The 23,359-nt window shown below is 42.9% G+C and overlaps 1 protein-coding gene across 1 annotated transcript; it reads right to left on the bottom strand.

Moving 5' to 3' along the window:
* Nucleotides 1-793: 793 nt before the first annotated feature.
* On the bottom strand, nt 794-23,212 carry TPGS2 (tubulin polyglutamylase complex subunit 2). The gene is made up of 7 exons (XM_064403011.1): nt 23,066-23,212; nt 18,559-18,638; nt 10,549-10,636; nt 9,092-9,223; nt 7,128-7,241; nt 5,313-5,473; nt 794-3,743 (listed from the first exon to the last, which is right to left on the bottom strand). Exons 1-7 carry the CDS (start codon nt 23,136-23,138, stop codon nt 3,516-3,518), a joined length of 876 nt encoding a protein of 291 aa, XP_064259081.1. The 5' UTR covers nt 23,139-23,212; the 3' UTR covers nt 794-3,515.
* Nucleotides 23,213-23,359: the final 147 nt, after the last annotated feature.

The raw sequence follows: 23,359 nt of genomic DNA, 5'->3' as shown, positions 1-23,359 counted from the left end.
TGATCTGGAATATTCTTTGGTAAGAGGCAGATACTACAGTGATGGATCAGGGGCCTAGGCTTGTTTTATTTGCATATCTGTCATCCTAACAAACACCTAGTTTGGAAGAGCACAGAAGAGAGAAGAACAAGAGCAGTCTAAAATAGAAACATGAACCTGTTGAGTTGTTTGGGGTTTTTTTGTGCTTGTTTTTTTTTTTTTGGGTGTTTCTGATCTGAACATTCAGGAAGCATTAAAAAATTACTAAAGCATACTACAGAGTCTCCTGAATCCTGCCACAGTTCTGCTGGAACATGCTGAGAGCAAAGAACCATGTATGTACTGACATTCTAGACTTCAGCTACACCAACTACCACCACAGGAAAGAAGTCAGAGAACTGTGACAGGGTCTCCAAAAACTTGAACAAACTGCCCCCCTTACTTTTTTCCTATCCTGAATGCATGAGAAATGTAAGACCATGCCCTGCTACTGCAGGAATTCTGCTAGTTTCATCTGAATGAGGAAGTGGGCCTGCAACAGCCTTACAAGCTTGAGGTGTCACTGGGTTAGAGGCACAACACAATCGGAAGCTGCCTGTTCCCAGGAGGGTGACAATGGTCTCAACTTTTCTAGGAAGTGCTTAAGCAAGTATGGCATGTATGTCAAGCACATAACTGGGTGCCATGAATAAACAACACAGTTCTCCATAACAGGAAGTGACAGAACATCACTACTGCACAGAATTCCAGAAAAGGGCATTTTGCTGGATTTAATGGTCATTTCCACCCCGATATTAAAAGCATAACTGAGGTATTGCTATGGGCTGGGGTGGGGTAGGGTGGGAAGTACTGACATGTGTGCTTTCTCATTAGGGCTCACTTTATGTCAGTAAGAGCAGCTGCAACAGATCTTCACCTGTCTCAAGATGCACATGGGCTTGAGAGGGTGCACCAGAGGATTTCTTGTCATGTGGGGGTGGCAGAGAGGGGCAATGCAGCAATGGCATTTGAAGGTGGGCCTTTGGCAGTGCTGGGAGAAGCAAAATGTACATGAGCATGGGCTGGTGGCTGCAGAGATTTTGCACAGTGACTGCAGGCCAGAAGTAGAACAGCTGCCACAAAGTTCAGTCTTCTGGCCTGTGTGAAATAAACTGGGAATTTCTGAGTAGCTCAAGAAGGATAAGCTAAAAGCACTGTAACCCATCCCTTCTCAGGGAGAGATTCTCTAATGCCTTGAAGAAGCACCTCAAACAATCCATCCTGAACACTGCTCTTGCCTTTGCATCCCATGTCCAAGTGCTCCCCAAAGCACCTTCAAATACCCAATCATTTTGGAGGAAAATACTCAAATATTTATTAAAATACAATTAAGCACTTACAGGATGGCTTCATCTTTCTGAAGGCCATACACATACTCATGAAAGCCTCACAACATCCCTGTGAGGTAGGTTTGTCTTGTGTAATTATGTGGTGGTTATTCAAAAATTAGAGATGATGCTGTTTAAATAGTCAATGCTTGAAGACAGTGATTTCGATTTCCACATTCAGGCACAAAATGTGTTGGGTGCTGCCATGATTCCAGTGTATTTGGAAGACAAAATAGCATAGAAAAGTAATAGAAACAAACAGGAGTAACTGAAAACCAGCAGTAAATGGGTTAAAGTGCAGTTCTAGCCCGAAAACTTACAGTACAGAAAACAGCATCAGGGGCTTCTAAGGCTGTAGGATCTCAGTGGCCCCTGGTGAGATCCTGCCCAACTGAAAAGTGTCTGTTTCAATGGTCAGCTTTGCAAATGAATGTGTGACAAACCAAGAAGTCCTCCTGGCTGATGGGACTCAACACCATTGACTCTCTGCTCAGCAGTTCCCATAAAGGGAAGCAACAAAGGATTGCTGCTTCTGGCTTCAGGATTACGGCAAATCGTGTCACCATTTGAAAAGATACAGCACTGTCTTGGTTTGAAAAGACAGGTGTCTGCTAAGGAAGGCAAGAGCCTCCCCTGAACAGGAAACTGCAAACTCCCTCCATCTGAATTGTTACAAATTTGAAATTAAGGGGGGCTCTCAGGCAAACATATGGGAGCAGGAATAACAGTTCTTTATTAGGGAAGAAAATAAATATAAAATAATGCAGCACAAAACAACACTGAGAGAGTCAGCATACAACCTGACACCCCGTTGATGAGGGTTTTGGTAGCAGTCCAGTTGGAATGCTTGCTGCAGTCCTCCTGGAGCAGCAGGTGTGGTTCTGTTGGAGCAGGGATCCTGTAGAAGGGTGTAGTCTTTCTTTGAAGATCCAGTGGAAAAGGCAGCTGCTCTTCTGGGAATACAGTGGAAAGGCTGTTCTGGTGTCCCAAAATCTCAGATTATATCCAGTTAGGAATGCTTGGCTCCTCCCCCTGGGTGGAGCATCTCACAATGGGATGCTGTAATTTTATCAGTCATACAGTGAAACTCAAGAACCCATTAACAGCAGATTAATCATCCTGGAGGGAGGATTGCAGTTTGGAAGAGACAAAGAAAACTGCCCAATTAACATGTGGGAGGATAGAATATAAAAAAATAAAGGTAGTGCAGAAAGTAACCTCACCCCTAAGGAGTTGCAGCTGGGCCAATTTACCAAAGGTTAGGAACAGGCCTGACTTTAACAGGCCACAGCAGTGACCAGTGAGAAGAGTGCTATAAAAGAGTGGGTTGGCTATTTGAGAGGAATTGGAGTCATTTGGCTACTTTGTGAGGAAGAAAGAGTCAGTGAGTGCTCTGAGGAGCTGCCTACCAGAAAACACCAAGAAGGTATGAGATTTTGTGATAAGGAGACAACAGTATGGAACTTTTGCAATATGATGACAACAATAACAGAAGATAACTGCCACACCTCTAACAGATGGCAAATAGAATACACATACTGCCTTGCAATCTAGGACAACCACGAAGGCCAAAAAGAGGTCTGGGCTGCAGAGTGAGTGGCTAGGCTAATGCAGAGACATGGAAGTCACAAGTCCCATTGTACCATGAATCTCAGAGCAGAAGTTGGATGAAGCACAGGGAAGTGCAGAGTCTGATTCTATCTGGAGTGAAAGATACTTCTGTGTTCAGTGGATTGCAGCCTGTTCCTACAGCATGCAAGGTCAGGACAGTTTTCTTTCAAAGGACGTGGCAGAAACATCTTCACACCCTCTACTTCAACATGGGTCTGGTTAAAGTTACAGTGAATTACATTTGCTTTCATTTCACTGTCACAGTTGTACAGGAACAAAAGCTTCTCTATGGAGCACTGACATCTAAGGTTTCTTCGTGTCCTCTGAAAAGTACATGCTGCAGGTAGCAGAAGGGAATAAAACTGATGTATCCATTTTTTTTTTGGGAGCCTCCAGGAACTACATCACATCGTGGCTATATTTCATGCAAGTGCTGCAATGTGCTTCCCATGGGCACATCTATTCATGCACAAGGAACTTGGTCTGAACCACAGACACTCTGCAGCAGAAAACATCAAAGCTTATTGCAAATGTTGTCCAGGGTCAGATCTGGTGGGCTCACTTCCTTGAAGAATTCCCAGCTAGTGAGGATGTCTTGGCAGAGGTCATGCTTGTTTGACTCTTTTGGGAGCCTGGTGGCTGTGAAGGTTGCTTTTTCTTGAGCACTGGAGTTTTGTTCTTGCTTTTAAATACCTTATTGGGGTCCAGCTTGTTCACAAAGCAATCAGCTTCTTCAGACAGGAGTGCTGTGTTGATGGTTATGGGTTTATACATGTTAAACCATTGCTGAAAGGCAGCATGGTGGGGAAGAAACAGGTTAAATTCAAACTGCAGTTAAACAATTCCACTTTGCTCCCCATCTTCCCCAAGACTTGATCTTAATCCTATGCCACTTATCAGTTTGCAGTTCACAGGACTTGGAAGAGTGCTTGTGATAAGGATACACAAGGCACAGCTACAGCCCCAGTCCTGGAACTGCATTCCAGATAGGGAAGAGGAGAACCAGACACAATCCTAACACCACCTTTCCTGCAGTGTAACTCCTATCAAGAGCAAATCCTGATTTACACCACAGGAAAAGCAGAAGGAGGGGATGAAACGAAATGACATTTATTTAAATTCAGATAAGCAGAAAGGATTAAAAAAACTTTTGGAATTTAAATGTGCTTATAAACTGAAAACCAACTAGTTGGATTTGTCAAAATATAACCTTCCTTCCCCTTTCATACGTAAAATAGTGAATTTTTTAAACTCCTTACACAAAGTTTTGTTTGTTTGTCTTATTGTTTCTGTTTCTGATTTTCTATTTTTCCATTAACAAAGTTAGGAAATAAAACTATAGTAGTTATGGTAGTACAAATCAAAATGAAATCATCAGCAAAGTGTTGAGCAGGACACAGAGAAGTTCAACACCAAAATACAGATAATCATCTATTAATGTACTGCTTAGTGGAAAACAGCTTTAATATTCCCCCTTGGAAACTTTTAAAATGATAATGGTTAACAAACTAGGAGGATTTTAACCAACAGGGGCTGCAAATGATTAGGGAATATATGAATGGTTCCTCTTAAGGTTTGCAAATATACTGAACATAATAACATATTTATAGCAGGAATGTTACAGAAAGGCAGAGCACAGTGCCATGTTCATAGCCTTGACTGATAAAATCCAGTGCAGTGTAACAGGGAAGGCATCAGGAATGGAAAAAAACCCAAATTCTAGAGCCACTGTTTGATGGGAAGTCAGGAGTGATTTTAGCAATTCTGATGTGCACACAAGACTAGGGAATCTCAAGCTGGTAAGACAGCTGATGTGACTGGGTGAAGTGCAGGACACGCCAGTTCCAACAGGCCTTGCCAAGGTGCACAGACACTGTGCTGGCTTATGAGCTGTGTCCAGTAGGATCATCAGCTCCATTCCCTGATCTCTCACAGGATGGAGGCAGGGTTAGGGCTGAAGGCCCAGTCAAACACAGAAGAACAGCAGAAGCCTCTAACAACAGGATTTTGGCATGGCAGAATAGTAATTTTAATAATAATAAGTGATTGGAATGCTCACAAGGGTTTATGTAGAGGTCTTCTGTAACTACCTCTAGGACTTGAAATTGCCTTTTTTTGGGCATAATTTTTATCAAGACCCAACTTCTGAGAGAAAATTAGGGTTAACACAATATTAGTGAATTCAAATTACTGTGAAACATACTACTGTTAACATGTTACAAGGGAAAAACTTGTGGTCCATTCTGTGGCTCAGAAGGGAGGCCGAGCTGACAGAAGCTTGCCAAAAGGTGAGAAGATGTTTTTGCAGTCTATACTTATGCAAAAATACTGACAGGCTGGACTCTCCTGTCCTACCTTGGCCTGGGGGCTGACCCCATAGCTGGTGAAGGCATACTGCCACTGTGGCAGACCCAGGTGGGTGATGAGCAGGCGGTAGTAGGCCGTGAAGGTTTTGGTCAGGAAATGCCAATACAGAGCTCTGTCCAGGAACCAGATCTCTGTGTCTGGGGAGACCACTAGAATAAAACAAGCACAAATTACACTGTTGCTTTGCAGTATTAAGATTAACCCCTGGCCATTGTCAGGTGGGAGACACAACACACTCATCAGAAGGGCTGTTTTATGTACCTCCAGGCTTGTTCCAGCCCAGGTGCAGAATCCAGAACTTCTCTTTGTTAAACTTTATATGGTTGGTGGTTTCACATCTCTCTTATTGGTTGAGGTCACTTTGCACGGGCTTCGAGGGAGACATCAACACCTCCCAGTTTAGTATAATGGAGAAACAATACTGCTTCCAGTCCAGTGTCCAAGCTGTTCATGAAGATACTGAAGAGCACCAGGCCCAAGATGGAGCCCTGCAGGACCCCACAGTGACCAGCTGTCAGCCTGATGTGATGACTCTTTACTGTTCAGCCCTATTTACTATAAGCTTTTGTGTCCTACCCATCATCCAGTGTTCACCCACTGCATGGGGTATTTGACAAGCTGTGTGCTGGACAAGGAATGCAATGCTGTTCCTTCACAACCTGGGAGTGACATGCTACATGGAACATTCTTGGACATCAGCAACTTTGTAGTATATGTTCAAAGTACAATTATGGCAAACATTTATCCACCCCACAAAGTAAAAAGCAACTAACTCAATTGTCAGTGATCTGGATTACTGAATAGAGTCCAGAGTCTGGAAGTCACAGTAGTATGTGCTGCCAACAAAAACACATTTTGCAAAATCTTTCCACAGTGATCAAATATTTCTCTGGTGGTGACACCCTTTGTAGCATAAAAAGGTTTTTTTCTTTTTCAAGGGAGATTGAGATGGTGAACACTGTCATTTAAACACACTGTCCCTGTGTTGACATTGATACCTGTAACCAATGCTCCCTTCCCTTGCCCAGGTTATCCACTGCATGTGCTGAAATCACTAACACGGTGAGGCAAGAGGACAAGAACTTCCTGCCATGGCATTTGTGGTCACACACAATGAAAGGCACAAGATAATAACCCAAGATTTTTCTTAAGAACCTGTATATTGCAACTGCACAACCCTACACAGTAAACACACATACATCTAGTGACCTGTGCACTGTGTCAGATGACACCTATTTTACAAGTGCCTTAGGTGTTTCACTACTCTCTCACTGGTAACAGTTACCTCTGTATCTGTCAGAACAAACAGCTCAGCTCCCATTAACCATTCCTGCCACATTTTGGCCTAGTTAGGCACCTGGAGATCCAGCATCCATACACAAAGTGGAAGACCCAGTCTAATTCTGTCTCAGCTTTTTTACCATCTGACTTTGTTTCTAAGCAGTTATACCCTTTCTCATCAAAATGTAACGGCTTTGTTCCAAGACATGCAAGTAACCAGACTAGCAGAGCTCTGCATTATTTCAACTCAATTGTCTGTAGGTTACAAGTGAATACTGCCCTGTTTCTATACATGCAGAAATCATAAACTATAACTCAGACTCCAGCACCAAAAGAAGTGAAAATGTTAGATCTGTTAGTTAAGATTTAGCTCCTGACTTCAGTGGAGACTGAAGGACACCGCAGTAAAAGTTTCACTTACAAACGGCAAAGAAGATCAGAAATACAAGATAACTCTCCATATGTGGCCTCCAGATACAATCCACAATAAGAGATAGATAACTTTCCTTTTTTCAGTCTTACCTGGTTCAGCATGCTTATAAACAAGACAGACTTTCCCATTCCCATTGCATGGGTCTAATTCAAAGACAAGACTACGAGAATCAAAGTGTGGCTTCTCTGGTTTGTCTCCATTACCTGAAACCAAGGAAAAATTTATGAAACATGTTTGGAAAACTGACTGTGACTCAGTTGTAAAGAGTCTATCTGTTTTATACATTAATAAATCAGCTGATGAAGAACTGAATCAAACTATTACATTTATACTTCTTGGAAATTATTAAGTTCCCGATGTTTAAAATAAAACCAAGCAAAACCACCCAAAAAAGTGAGTAAAATTTTAATCTCTGTTAGGAAAACAAACACAGAGTCAAAATTAGATGGCTGAAAATAGATAAGCTGACTTCTATTTCCTCCCTGGCATGAAGAGAGTCAAGGTTTACAGATGTCACCCCTGAGGTTTGTCTAATCTTTTGTTAAAGTTCTCCAGTGTTAGAGAAGGCACAGGCATAATCTCTAAGTACTCAACCCAAATCCATCACTTATCACTTACAAGTTTTCCTCATGGATCCTGAATCTTCCCTGCTACAATTGAAGCCCATTATTTCTGTTGTATATATGATTCCCTTTTTTTTGTCCTGATTTATTTTTTTCTAAGGAGGACAGGAAGAACAATTTAGTCTTTTTCTCTTGGGACAAGACTTCAATGAAATTGCAGACATATATATTTCTCCATACATTCCAGTGCGACATCAGCTTCCTTCTCAACAACCACATTTGACTCTTATTCAACCTGAGACCCTCAACCATCACTGAGCATTTCTAGGACTGCAGCCAAACTGGAATGTCAAAACTACTTTAAACCACATTTAGAAGCTGGAAGAGCTTATAGAGGTGTAGAGACAAGACTGAAATCAAATAGCATTCTTTTAAGAAATTGGTTTGACACCTGGCTGTGTTCTTATCCTCTTGATTTTTTCAGCTGGATATGAGAGCTTTGACAAAATGAGTGGGCTTTCTTTTTCTTTTTTAGTCTCTCCAAATAGCAGCATTCCCAGCATTTTTAGACAGGGTAGCCTCATAGTTATATGTACATATACCAGTTACTTTTCCAATTCCAGCTGTCTTCACTACCAAAACAAAACCTGTTATCTTTTGTTCATTGAACACCTTAAGCACACAAAGATTTTGGAAACTGAATCACTCGAGCAAGGCTCAGGTGAAAGTTTAAACAGGGAAAGGCTGTTAAAAGAGGATGCAAATAACACTAATCCCCATGACATTCACATCATACAGACCTACCTGCCAAGGCTGTAGGGAACTAATCAGACACATAATAGATCCTGCCCAGGAGACAGAAAGTCACAGAATCACAGAATGGTTTGGGATGGAAATGGATCTTGAAGATCATCTTGCTCCAACTGCCCTGACATGGACAGGGACACCCTTCTGTAAACCAGGCTGCTAGACCAAGTAATCCCCATCTAGCTGGAGTGACCTTTTCTGTTGCTGTATTGTAGAATGGAAGGGCCATTAAAGATCTTTTTGTTCCAATTTGCCTGCCATGGGGGATAGCTGAGGTGCTAAGATATTGGATTTGTTCAGCCTGGAAAAGAGAAGGCTTCAGGGTGAGCTAACTGTGGCCTTCTAGTACTTGGAAGGGAGCCTACAAGAAAGATGGAGAGGGACTTTTTTACAAGGATATTTAGTGACAGAATAAGAGGGAGTGGCTTCACACTGACAGAAGGCAGATTTACATTAGATATCGGAAAAAATTCTTTACTGTGAGGGTGATGAGGCGCTGGCATAGGCTGCCCAGAGAAACTGTGGATGCCCCAACCCTGGAAGTGTATAAGGCTATGCTGGAGGGAGCTCTGAGCAACCTGGGGGAAAGTGTTTGGTCCACGCATCTTGTGCTGTATTCTAACATTAACAGAACAAAAGGGATGAGACAGAGCAGGTTTTCTAGCCTGTTAACTGTGCCTTACCTTCCTCGTCTGTGTCATCTTCCAGGTCAGCGAGAGTTGGAGCACTAGGCAGAGTGTACATAGAGGAACCCCCAAGCCTACACAGCTTGGAGACACTGTTAATCACCATGGAGCCCAGGGGCATCGGGCTATCTGCAACAAAACCAATCACTAATCACATCCAGTGTCAAGAAGGCATGGGGGGCATTTATTTTCCTCCAAATATCAACCTCTGTGAGGTGAAGAATCATTACACCCAAAAGATTTGGACATTTAACTTAAGTAAGACTCTACAAGAGTAAAAATGAGGCTTTTTCAAATACAGACTTCCACTTACATGTGATGCAAAACCATCTCAGAGCTGTAAAGGTATGGGAATTACACTTTTGGCAAGGACTGTCCTGCAGCTGTTAGCTTAGTCCTGTGAAAAATTAAAAATCCTGGCTATGTGATTTCAGCTACAGCCTCTTCCTCAAAGCTTCTTTCCCTGCTACTGCCCTTCCTATCAGAAACCACACCACACATGCACAGCTTTCTGGGCAGCTTGTCCTCTTCCACTCCATGTATGTTTAGGGTACATCCTCCTGGTTCCCACCTCCACAGAGGACTTTATCAGTGCATCAACATTCCTGAAAGAATCCTACAGGACTTGTCCGTGTTTCTGAGGACTCACAATGCTACCAGACATTAAGGCAGCAAGCACCCTGTTCAGCCACGTGCTGAACAGTGAAGGGTCTCAGAAGGCACTGCTGGATGTTTGCTCAAACAAGACAGTGGTACCAGCAGTCTTGGTCTCTGTGCACTTGTGAACCCTGAAAACAAGACTCCTCAGAGGTCATTAGTCCCACTTGAAACATGATGGAAGTCATGCAGGTGCTAAGGCACTGATGTGAACTGTCTCTGAAATGCCATTTACTTCCTGAGGAAGACTCTGCATTAGACACCCATCTCCAGAAGTGAGCAGGGTCCACATCCCGATTGGAGAACCCTGCCTGAAGGCAATGAGAGCCAGGATAACAGCTGCAGAGTGAGCAAACTACCTGATTTTTGCCAAACAAAAGCTTGGACTTTAGAGGGTGGAAAGCAGAATTGGGCTCCAACGTGTACATACACATTTTATCAGAGGGTGACTCTTCCTACTTATTTATGACGGGATACTGAGCTACAGCTGTTTCTCTCTACATGAACTACAGAGGGAGTTAGGTATGAGGTTTAAATGATACACCTACATCTGAGTGTCAACAGTTGTCAGTGTATTACAGGGCAGAATTTATGTCATGAATAATTAGTTTCTTCCCAGAAAGAAAGAGCGTATGCACCTCCTCTGTGCGATGCCAGAACATGCAAGCAATAGATTTTGCCCTGAGAGATGTGTATTGATTGTGCAGAAAGTAAGTTTGAAATTAAAGAGGTTCTGCAAAGGAAGGGCTGGTTGCAATGAATTGAGCTTGTCAGTGGAGGAGAACACAGGGACTCACCATCGGTCTTCACACTCCAGGTCATCTGGAAGCCATCGGTCATCAGATAGAAATTCTTTAAATCCTCAGGTAATACACAGGAGTTTTTCTGCAAATTACAATCAAAGTGTAATGGGAAAATGCAGAACATGCCTCAAACCCTGATAACAACTGAAAACTGGTACAGAAATATTTGCCACCAAGTTTCTTGCTTAATTCCAAGGTGACTCAAATCAGTTCAAATATCTCATTCTAAAGCCTTGAGAAACAAACTGCATATTTCTTGGGACTCTGCTAGTCTTAACAAAGGTAGCTTGGGCAAATTTCACAATTAACAGTTAGTCATCACAAAACTATTACAGCATTGTTCCCAAACTGAGATATTGTATTACCTTTTGAGATTAGCAGCCACTGCAAACTCACATAAATCAGAACAATCAGCTTTTTCACATATATGGTTTAAAAGAGTAGGGTTTTCCTTTAAGTGAAATCAGATTATACTTGCCGATTCCACTAAAGCATGTACAATATTAGCACAATGACTCTCTTCTTCTGAGGGATTTCAGCTCCAAGGAGGTGTAAGAAGCATAGACTCAAAAGCTGCACATACTCAAGTAGATCTGATGTTTCACTTAACAAGGTATGTGTGCAAGCACATGCAAAGCCAGACTCACAAATCTGCTGATCTGGCTTCATCCCTCTAAACTTCAGTGAATGGCTGTGGCTCCTAAGCCTGCTTCCTTTTGAGCGACCAGTGAAAGAGGCAACCCCAGTGAGCTCAAGTTTCTAGGAACCAGAAAACTTCTCCTATACCTGTGCTGGTTGTGGAAGGTGTCGTTCTTAACTTAGACTCTTCAGTTAAGCTGCAAATACAAGGATGGAAGGATAAAGGCTTAATCCTCAGAACAAAAAGAAGCCCAAAGAACTGTAGGCATTTCTAGACCCTGCTCCTGGGGACAGGACTGGCTGCAGACCAGGGACCCTCAGCTCTTGCTGAAGTGTCAAGTACATAAAATTAAAAGAATGGAAGCTGCCAGTTTTAATAACACAAGCAAAAACCATGACTAAAGGAGTTACCTGGTGGTCTGTTTGTAACTGTTTTAGAGAAAAAACCAGATTGACTCCAGTCAGGTCAAATTTGAAATAGTCACATTCAGGACTCCAAAAGAATCAGACCTCAAAACTCAGGAGAGTGTCCTGTGATGGAGGTTCCACAATCTGTGTATGCTGACTTGCCCAAGGGCTGCACTACTCTTCTTTGTTTCATTAAATAAAGAGAGAATATTCTAGTAAACAGTAGTTAAAGAATAGGAAGATGCACATGCAGTTCAAACATCTCTGCTTCACTTGGGGCATGCATTAGTTAACATTTTAAGAGAAGAGACATGTATCTATCCAACAAGAGCAACCTGCCAGCTGTGAATCCAGCTGCAATGTTGGCCTCTAGTCATCAGCTGCTGGGGAAGGGAAGGTGCTGGTCTCAACCTGTTCACATGTCCTCCCTCCCCTAGGACCTGAACAGCCTTTCTGCCTGTTAAAGCCTTATTCACAGACATTTTCTTTGGGTTGCTACAGTCTCTGTCTCCTAAACTGGGGTGTACATACTGTGTAGGAGCACCTAATCTGCCAACAGTCTTGTGCTTGTTAATTTACTTTTAAAGCACATGCATTAATGTTGATTGACTGCTACTGACGAGTCCCAGACACTAATGGCTTTGCAGCTTGCAATAGGGCAGGTCACTTTATTTGCTTCATCAAGCACCCTGGTCACGAGCTCAGAGCTTTCTTAATCCAGACAGAGAAAATCTTCAGGGTCCACAGGCCTTAAAGCAGATAATTCTGCAGACACTGCAGAGGCTGTTTTGAGAAGAATTTACCATCCTACGACAAGAGTCTGCTGATGGCTAAGGACTTGGTGGTAAGTTTAAGGTGGTCAGTAAACCACACGGACATATCTGAAGTTATTCAAATGCTTTTAACAAACACACCTTTTTCTGTGGTTCTCCTCAGTCCTAAATATTTATAATTTCATGCTGTGCTTTCATCACTTCCAGTTTCAAGGCGTACCTGTAAGCACAGTGACTATGGCTAAAACTATGAAGAAAGAAAGTATGACAGACCTGCTATGAAGCCTCAGCAGAGTACAAAAGTTAACATAACTTTGACTACATTGCAAATCCCCCAATTCAAACTAATTCATTGAAGCAGTAAAAACACATATGTGAATGGGTCTCCTGGCTTCAGTGGGGTGTTCTTCTCCAAGCAGGAGAACCAGACCCACTAGCATGACAAAATCTAAAGTTTTAAAACTTCCACTGTAGTATCCAGATAAATCCTGCTACAACTCAGGCACAGCCCAATTTAGTAAATATAGCTAAGAGAAGAGAAAAATCACATCTGAATAGGTTTTATACTCTGAATCCTCCTTTTGAAAAAGATAAGCATGTGCATGTTTCTTCAGCTGGCCGCTCTCTGATTTTATTTCAGGATTCTCTAAACCACACTGGTGCAAAATATATGGGTAGAAAATGCAGTACCAGAGCAGGCCTGAGGTCTATAGAAAAAGGCCTGTAAATAAAAAACTTCATTAACAGCCATTTCTCTCATCTGATGGAAAGGATTGACTGATCTGTGATATCGTGCTTAGTCACATGAGAGTACAACATCAGAACAGTAATCTTCTGACAGCAGTCAGAGCAACACGACACTATATACTAAAAATGGCTTATCAAACTCTGTGTTCTTCTTGCTCAACTGGTAGTTGTCAGGGTTGTGTTCTCCAGTCCCATAAAAGACACTGTTTCTAAATAACAATGTCAGACTTGGCTTAACCACAGCCCTGGCAAGCAGCTGTTTTCATTTCAGTTATCTGGTTACACTCATCAGCTCATAAAACAAAATAACCTAAGTTCTTAATATGGTGTGAGAGGTCTATTCCTTTTCTTTGCTCTCTGTAATATCTCAAAATAGTCTCCCAAGAAAGCACAGTCCACAGTACAGAGGAAAATATGAGAATCCCATTTTTGAGGCCAGGACCCAATTAGAAAATGGATCCAAAGCTAAGCACCCTGATACACAGCAATTCACTTGAAACACTTGAAACAATGTCTCTTAAGCAGATACACTAAAGAAACAGAAAGCAATCAAAACACACAGCTCTAGAGAGACTCCTCTAAAAACTTGAGTAAGTTTTACCTAACTTCTGGGGAGAGAAGGAAGGCATTCATGTTACTTCTAGAGCTTCCAAGAAATAGACCACATCAGCAGCCACCCTTTTCTCTTCTTAATGTCTTGCAGTTTTATTGCTGGTTTGTCCTAGCTGTCAGTGAATATTGACGTTAATTTATGTAACATATTGAAATGTTCTTGCACCTTTAATAAATCTGACCTGGGGAGCTCCCAGGAGATCACCTTGATCCCCTGCTGCAGAGAACAGGATTTCAAAGTTCTCTTTGAAAATATTGAGGATATTGTTGTGCAGCCAGTTTTTCAATAAGTTATAAAGCTTAACAAGAGCGGGAGCACTGTGTAAGAAACACTATTTACCTGCCAGAAGTCCTCCAGCCTGCTCCCCATCATGCAGCTTGAAGAAACACAGCTTTCCTCATGCACTGGCCCTGCTGGATCCACTTCCCCATCTCTCCCACAGTCACAGCCACAAGGCAAGCTCAAGGTGGGTAGGTCCTGTGCTCATGGGAATCAGGGATAGGAGGCTTGGCAAATATTAAGGGAGGGCAAGAAGGATGCCAAGAAGGACTGCTGAAGGTGTGCACCCTGCATGCATATTTGGACTCAAAAAGAGATGCTGTAGAAGCAAGGATGATGACATTCCAGACGTGTGCTAGAAATACTAGGCAGTAGAGAGGGAGCAACTCAGAAGGTTCCTGGATGGTGTGTAAGGGTTCAAATGAGGAACCAGGAAACTACAGGCCTGTGAGCCTGAGCTCAGGAGATCTTGAGTGCCCATCACATGGCACCTACAGGAGATCCAGGGGATCAGGCCCAGCCAGCATGGGTTTGTCAAAGGCATATCTGCCTGACCCAATCTCCTTCTGTAACACAGTGACCCTCTTAGTGGACAGGGGAAAGTCCAGGGATGTTGACTTCCTCCTGGACTTTAGAAAACTCTTTGACACTGTATCCCATAGAATTCTCCTGGAGACACCAGCTGCTTGTGGCTTAAGATGCTCCGTTCTCCGAGTTAAAAACTGGCTGCTGGCCTGGCCCAGAGAGTGCTGGTGAATGGAATTACTTGCAGCAGGCAGCTGGTCACTGGTGGTGTCCCCCAGGGCTCTGTACTGGAGGCTCTGTACTGTGCTGGTTGTTATTTTTATTGAAGATCTGAGTGAGGGCATCAAGAGCTCCTGTGGTCAGTTTGAGGACAAGGCCAAGCTGGGTGTGAGTGCTGAGCTGCTGGAGGGCAGGGGCTCTGCAGAGGGATCTGCACAGGCTGGATCCATGGGCCAGGGCCGGTTGTGTGAGGTTCAGCCAGGCCCAGTGCTGGGTCCTGCCCTTGGGTCACAGCAGCCCCTGCAGCCCCAGGCTGGGACAGCGTGGCTGGAACGCTGCTGAGTGGGAAAGGAGCTGCAGGGGCTGGTTTCCAGGGGCTGGACACGAGCTGGAGTGTGCCCAGGGGCCAAGAAGGCCCATGGCACCGGGCTTGTGTCAGCAACAGCGTGGGCAGCAGGAGCAGGGCAGGGCCCATCCCCCTGGGCTGGGGCACTGGGGGGGCCACCCCTGGAATCTTGTGCTCAGCTTTGTTTGCTCACAGCAAGAAGGACACTGAGGGGGCTGGAGTGTGTCCAGAGAAGGAAACGGAGCTGGGGAAGGGTGTGGAGCTCAGGTGTGAGAGGAGTGGCTGAGGCAGCCTGGGGTGTTCAGACTGGAGAAAGGGAGGCTGAGGGAAACCTTCTCACTTTCTAACACCTGAAAGGTACTGAAAGTCCTTGAATGCCACGTGTGGATCAGGTTTTTCTCCCAAGTAACAAGTGAGAAGAACAAACGGAAATGGTCTCAAGTACCTCTGTGTCCCTCTAACAAAAATGCAATTTTCTATTTTTTGAAAATCAAAACAATGATGTGACTAATTTTTCTTCCAGCTGACACAAAAAAGAAAATGTGATTCATACACTGCACCAGAGTGCCTCCTAGCAGTATTGGAGTGTAACACCTATTTCTAAAAATTGCATGTGGAGGAGAGTAAGGCCATTGCCAGCCTAATTTTAGGAGTGGGAAAGGTTTCTAAGGTTGATATAGTTATTAGCACTTGTTTTCTGGTGACCAGGTAACTCTGTCTCTACTCCCTCTTGTAATTCTTGTCTCTCTACCTTGGGGAAAAGTTAACATCTTAGTAGGTTTAAATATGAGGAAATATTGAAAAATCTGGTTTTATTAAAATATAACGAACTGCCTACAATTTTAGGGGAAGTGATGCTTTACCCATGTAAGTACACTTGGCAATCCTTAAACATTTTTGTGCATGTGCTGATTTCTCATAAATTCTTCAGGAGTGATTTCCAGCTTGATTTCCTGACATGTAACACTTAGCAGCTCTTTCTGCACTGGAAAAAATCTCTTCTCTCCTACAGCCTTACTGCACTAACTCCTGTCATGAAGCTCAGCTTCCCCTGCAAAGCTTCACTGCAGCTAAGGGACATTCAACAAGCTTAAGATTTTAAAGATTATTTTAATCCCAGCAAGGTGAGATTTTCAAACACAGCAGTATCCAGTTATATAGCAGCACAAACACGGCACAGCACAATTTAAAATACTGATGGAAACAAAAAATGCATATACCCAGCATGAATAAAATAATATGTTAATTAATAATTTTTAAAAGGTTGATTTTCTCTTAAGAGCTTCTGAACACCTGGATTTTTTTCTCAGTAAAACAATCTTTCCTTGCAAAACTGAAATAGGAGTGGAAAAATTGATTCCATTAAACAATAATCTAAGGAACAAAGCTTTTATTTGGTGAGTCTCAAGAGAGAGAGTGAAGTTGTTGGGGGGAAAATAATGTAGTTTTGGGAACACTTTCACCAGTTTTTCCTACATCACAGAAAAACAGCTTCAAAAGTTTGCAAATAGTTTCATAACAAAAGATGTAGAGGGAAGTTAAAAATATACTCTGATGAAATATTTTTAAAAATCTAAGCCTTGGAGAAATGATTATGTGTATAAGTATTGCCACCTAGTGGTCATAAATCTGATAAAAACAAACGTATTCAAATTCAAGAAAGGCAAGTTTCAGGAAAAATGAGGTACAAGTTCATCCTGGAACGGCTTTGTGAATTGTTGAGTGCATTGCACTTAATCATCATGGCAGGACATTTTGTCCTGCAACTGTGGAGACTGGGTTAGATTTACACTTCATCCCCAGAGCTCAAGGGAAGAAAAAAAAAAAAAGGAAAAAATCCAGTTACCTTTTGAGAAGGGAGCTTTAATTTGTCAACACAAAGGGAACCAAAACCAAAGAAACAGACAACCAAGTCCTTCACTATTAGAAGTCCAACACAACTGTACTCATTTAGTTTTCAATATTTACTTCCACAATTGACTTAGTCTGTTCCCGGGTAGAGGGGGAGGGTGGGAACTGAAATTTGTTTTGGCCTCTCTTGAATGAAGTGCTTCAGCTACAGCATTTGTTTGGCTTCACAAGAATAGCTCAGTTGTGAAATAAACCCATTTTAGTTTAGAGGAGAAGCAGCACCTGAAAATGAGAGGAATGAGCACTGTGTCCAGGAGAAGCAGTCCTCTCCACTCAACAGAAGAATGAGCAAATATCACTCTGTGTTCCCAACCTGAGCTGGATTACAGTCATGGTGCCTCAAACTTTCCAGCTCAGGTAACCCAATACCTGAACAACAGCTACAGGAAACCAGGGATCGGTTTACACAAACCTGAAAAACAGGACATTTCTCCCTGACCACAACTGCTGACTTCTGAACAAGTTTCAGTAAGTAACACAGGTTTACACCACATACATTCCAACCTGGAATATATATATATATATGTAAAAATATATATTATATATGTTCTTGATAAATGTCACTAATTGGAACAGAGCGTTATCAAAACGAGTGTAAGACTTTTCCTCACTGTTTAGGAAAAGCAGTAAATGGCACAGTGTCAAAGGGGAAGGTATTTTATGCAGTGGTAACAAGAGCAGTCTCTGGGAGCAGCTGCTTTAGGCCACAGCCAGGGTCTGAGGCAGGGTGATTCACTCAACTCCATTCCCTGCCATGTCCCTTTCCAAAGCCCACAGTGCTTCTACTGTCCCATGCCTACACAAGCAACACCTACCAAGCAGTTACTCAACCATGGCCATGGGATTAATGAAGCTATGTATATTCCAAAAAGGGAATGAAAATGCCCTGAGTCACACAACAGTTTTCAGGAGCCCCCTGATCACACAGACTGATGCAGTAAGGTCAGGTGATGCAGAGTAAAGGTAGCACGTGTCCTTTCATAGTCTTCTAGAACAGGCAACAGGACATGCCCTGGCCAAGAGACTGGGTTGGGCAGCCAAAGAGGAGGAGAAAGAAAGGGATATGAGAAATTGCATGGCTGAGACTAAAAATAGAAAAAGATAACTGGAACAAACTGGGTAGCTCAGTGTTATTTGCCAGCTTGAGGCCTTTACCTTTAATGGCCATGGATAATAATGCATTGCTTCATTTTATTTGAAAGGGAGTTGGAAAATGTTTTCAGACTTGAGTCAGAAGACTGTTTGCTCCCCACTGAGTCACCACTGTAGCTGCCTACTACACTTATGTGGTTTCTTTTTAGAGCTGTCATGCTGAATGTACCCACATTGATGATGTTTCTCTAACAGATCAGGTGCATGTGACAGCCTAAAAGAGTGATACCTGATTAAGAAAAACCCAACAACACCTGTTCAGGCTGCACTGTACATCAAACTTGGTAACAAGCTGTCTCATAAACACAAGGTTGCCGTTGCATTTGGCATTCTCCACGGGCTGCTGTGCATTCAAACTGACCTCACTGCAGTTTTATCAGGAAAATACTCACTTGTTCCCAAGAGACGATTGTGTGGCGTTCAGCTGGCTCCTTTTCCACAAAATTCACCTCAGCAACTCCAGGGGAAGTCTCTGAAACGAAAAGAGGAGCATGTTTGCAGCTGGCATGGGTGACACCAACACTGCGAGACAGACAATTTTGCAAACTAATCTGAGTGACAGCCAGGGAAAAGGCATTAATGATTGCAAGTGTTGTACTGGTGACTGAGCAGTCACTTTCTTTTGTCTGTAACTGTACTTTGCATGTCTAGGCATGAGGATGTCTAGTGCTGCACAAAATGTTATCCTTTGATTTTTTTAATACATATATATGTACATATCATGATATATCTACACATACACTAATTTAGTGGGTGGCATTCCTGCCCAGGGTGGGAGGGGTTAGAACAAGGTGATCTTTAAGGTCCCTTCCAACTCAAACCATTCTATGATGTAAGGGCACACAATTTGTCTTCAAGGTGTGATCTTTTGCAGAGGCTTTATGGAAAATGAAAATAAAAAATAAGTGATGGGTTTTGAGGCGTATTTTTATGAATCTTTAATTGTAAGCATGCCTTGTGGTTTTGGTTGGGTAGGATATCCTCACCTGGGCACAAGATGTAGTGCAGTGCTGCTGTGAACTGCTAACAACCCTATTCCACAAGGGCAGGCACATTTCAGCTCTGGATTCAGTGGGTTTGGACAGACACAGAACCTGATCATGCTGAAGGGATCTGCATGAGCAAACATCAATTCTCTGGAACCTCAGCTGGACACATGAAAATTTGTTACAAGCACTGAATTTGTATCAATCTATAAAAATCTTCTGAGTACTTTATGGGAAAGAATGCTATATAAATGTAAGATACTAAGCCACATGGTGCTTTCAGGTGTGTGATGGAAGAATAGACTCCTTTACAATTACTATTTTGTAATGTTTTATGTCATCCACAGCCAACTGAAATAATTCCCACTGAGATAATTCTCTTTGGATCAAGTCCAGAAAGACTACTAAATTGTTGTGGGAACTGCAAGCCCAGCAGACAGGGCTATGGAATAGAAGTGGTAACTATGCAAGGCTTTTAAGACTGGCTCTGCTGTGAAAGTACTGGCCCCTAAAGCAGTCACACACATTACAATTGCTTTCTGGTAAAACATACACAGTGCACCAGACAGGAAAAGCAGGCACTAGAGAGCTTTGGTTTGTTTTTTATCTTCAATGCTAGGCTTTTAATTCTATCAATAGCATTGGCCTTGTCTGTTCTGTTGGTGGAAGAGTGGGACTCAGTTTCAGGAAGCCTAAACTTCACTTGAGTTGGAAATATTGATTGTTACATTGTCAGATAACTGAGAAGATAAAACATGGCATCAGATAAACAAACTCCAAGTTAAAGACACCAAAAAAAAATCATAGTTGGTCACATAGTTAAATTTGTCTGGCCAAGGGGGACCCACAACATAGAGAAGACTCCGATGTTTCACCAAGTTTCTTCTGGTAGGTGGGTCCAAGGCAGGGCAATCTGTCTCTTGCTCAAATATAAGCTGTCTGAACAAGAGAGTGGAATCAATTACCTAACTGGTCTTTTCCATCTAAGCCATGCAAACCTTATGACATGTTGAGGAGATTATAATAACAGAGTAATTGTTATTTCTGTGATCAAAGAAAACAGCAGGGATGTTTAATTCATCATGCACAACATCTTGGCTGGGATGACAGAAGATTAAATGTCGTATCAGTCAAAGAAGATGTCTAGGAATGAGAGAATGCAACTTCTAAAGAGGTCTGAACCAAATCCAACATCAAAAGAAAGAGAAATTCCATCTTAAAAGCCCAAATATTATATTAAAAATATACTGTGGGTGAACTGAAGACCATGTTTAATAGATGCATGTAGGTATGGACAGGAGCGCCATTTGGGTAAATTTTGCAATTAATTGCTTTTCTTTCTAGATGGAAGAAATGAAGAAGCCACTTTAGTGGCAACTAGATACATGAAAAAGCTTAACTTCTTCGGACTACACCCTATAAATTAATCTGAGTCAAGATCATAGTAAACTCCGCCCTATTTTTAGGACATTTCATCTGGAAGCTCCCAAAACCGCTTTGCACTATTAATGAGAAACAGTCAATGTAATGGTGTGACACAAAGCTGAAGCAGGAAATCACAGGATTTTCAGTCTTTACAGTACTGCTAATACTGCCTGTAAGTTGGCTAAAGACTCAGCGTAATTTTAAAATGTTTTAATAGTTATGTTCTTATCTAATATAGAGTGCTAACAGTGAAGTGTGGCTCCGTCTTGGGCAGAAGAGCTAACACCTTTCATTCTGACTTAGTTATGAATAATAAACCTTTCTGGAATTTTCTATTACTCACAGAACATCAGCTAAATTAATACTGGCAATGGGAAAGATCTCTCCCTTTTTGCCTCTCAAGGTATAGACTCCATAATGCTTGTGAGAAATATCCCTTCTTGTAGGGACTTCTACAGAGACTACAGTTAAAAAAATCCCCAAACCAACAAAACAATACCTGATTGTACTTTATGCTAGGCAGAAAATATCAAGTGACTTCGTGAGACTTTCCAAAAGATTTAAAGTAAGATAGTTTCCAGTAGTAATAAATACAGAGCAAGGCGTCATTCTGAATGAGATACCCTTTGTTATTTGAAAGAAACAAGCACTGAACAGACTGGTAATGTTTCCCAATTAGCTAAGCAATTAATTTGGTGGCACAGTTGAAATGCCTTAGACTACTTCACTGGAAAAAATGTGCCAAATTCCCAGCAGGTGTGGAGAGGCAGAGAAAAGAAGTGGAGTAAAACACCACCGTGATGGACTGCTGTATTGCACAATACAAGTTGTCAACGACACAGAGACAAAAAGAAGAAAACACAAACCAGGAAACGCCTTCCATGTGAAAGGGACGTTGCAGGACTTTCAGAGCCATACCTGCATTGCCACGTCGTGCTGGTGTACACACATACCCAAAAGAGTTTATATGGCAACACAGCATTCGCACACAGCTCACATCTCACAGCTCTCACGCACCTGAGGGTGGTGAAAATGTGGGCAAGGACAGTAATTTTTTGAAAAGAGCTACTTCAAAGAAGCTTTTGCTCTGATGATCATCATCAGTTTCACTCACAGAGCAGAGATAACCTTATCCTGATCTCACAACTAACAAACAAACAAAAAATCCACCCACCCCACCACCTCAAGAAGTCCAGTATTAAGTGAGTATGACAACACTGATCAGAGATTGAGGGTGAAATCCTGTCCTCACTGAAGCTCAGATAAAGAATTTAACCCTGATCTTTTAATCTCATCTGTTTGAGCAGCTATACAAACCCATGTGCAACCATAGATACAGTGCAACTACAGGTACACTGAGGTTAACAGGTGAAACTCAATGCCTCTTTGGGGTGAGATAATAACAGAGCTCAATTTTGGCTCCAAGATTCCCAGGAAGAAATTCCAAGACTGCAGCTTGTTGCACACATGGTTTGGGATAGATGCATGGCTTTTCAGCCTTACAAATAAGACAGTCCTGTGCTCTGTGCTGCTGAGGTATGAAAGGCCTAATGCTGAAATCCTTTGCACACACAAATACTTCCACAAATCCTTGTGATTCCACTGATATGAATAAAGTTTTTGTCTGAGAATACTTCCTTTGGATGCCTTGCAGTCCTGCTGAACTTCAGAGGGAGCTCAGGCGACGCAAGAAGGCTCAATATCTGAGCAAAACCTGGAAATTACAAGCAGGGCATTTTGTGGAACAAGCCTCAGTGTGGGAACGAGCTGCAGGGCAATTATTTATGGGGATTTGATCCCCAGCAGATTGACAAATTGGCCTTCTACCAGAACACTGATGAACCATGCTGAACTCCCCTTCATGAGGCACGCTCCCTGCTCACCCCACATCATCACAGAGGTTCAAAGTTAGGCACAATTTACACAGGAAAGTTGTGTGGAGACCTCATAGGAACATTGCAATATCTGGAGGGGGCCTACAGGGAAGCTGGAGAGGGACTCTTCATTATGAACTGTAAGTGAGAGGACAAGGAATAATGGATACAAATTGAAAGAGGGGGAATTTGGGTTGGGTATTAGGAAAATTTTTACTTAGAGGGTGGTGAGACACTGGCAGGTTTGCCCAGAGAATCTGGGGATGTCCATCCCTGGCAGCGTTCAAGGCCAGGCTGGATAAGGCCTTGAGCAACCTGCCCTGGATCAGGGCTGGGGCTGCATCCATCACCTGTGCGGTCCCTTCGACCTTTTACCATTCAGAGGTAAAATCATTTTTCATAAAACGCCAGTTTCTCCTTCTCTGGTGTTTATGGAACCCTTAAAGTCGGGAGATTCGGGATTCCTGCCGCTGCTTCCCGAAACAAGGATGTGTCTGTGCGTGTGCATAGGCTGCTCAGCAGCGCGATTCACAGGGGAGGCTGTGACAAACGGGTGGCTACCCCCGCCCCCGGCCTGCCCCCACCCTGCGGGGCTGCAGCTCAGCGCCACTCACCCAGTATCCTTGTGACGCCCAAGGTGAGCTTGTCCAGGTAGGGCTTGATGCCGCTGGGGAGTTTTTCCTCCATCCTCCGCGGGACCCTCCTGCCTCTGCCCAGCCCGACAGAGAACAAAGCCTTTCTGGCCTTCCTACTGCCCCGTAGCCGCAGGGCACGCTGGGAATAATAGTTCTTCCGGGCTGTGCCTTGGGCGGCTCATGGCGGCAGCCGGCGCTCAGAGGACCACGATTCCCGGCATGCCTCACAAAGCTCCGCGTGCCTCCAGCGCAGACAGCCAATGGGCGGCGAGA

This window comes from Passer domesticus, chromosome Z (assembly GCF_036417665.1).
Source record: "Passer domesticus isolate bPasDom1 chromosome Z, bPasDom1.hap1, whole genome shotgun sequence".
NCBI lineage: Eukaryota > Metazoa > Chordata > Aves > Passeriformes > Passeridae > Passer > Passer domesticus.
This window is presented reverse-complemented; position numbering and strand designations above follow the sequence as displayed.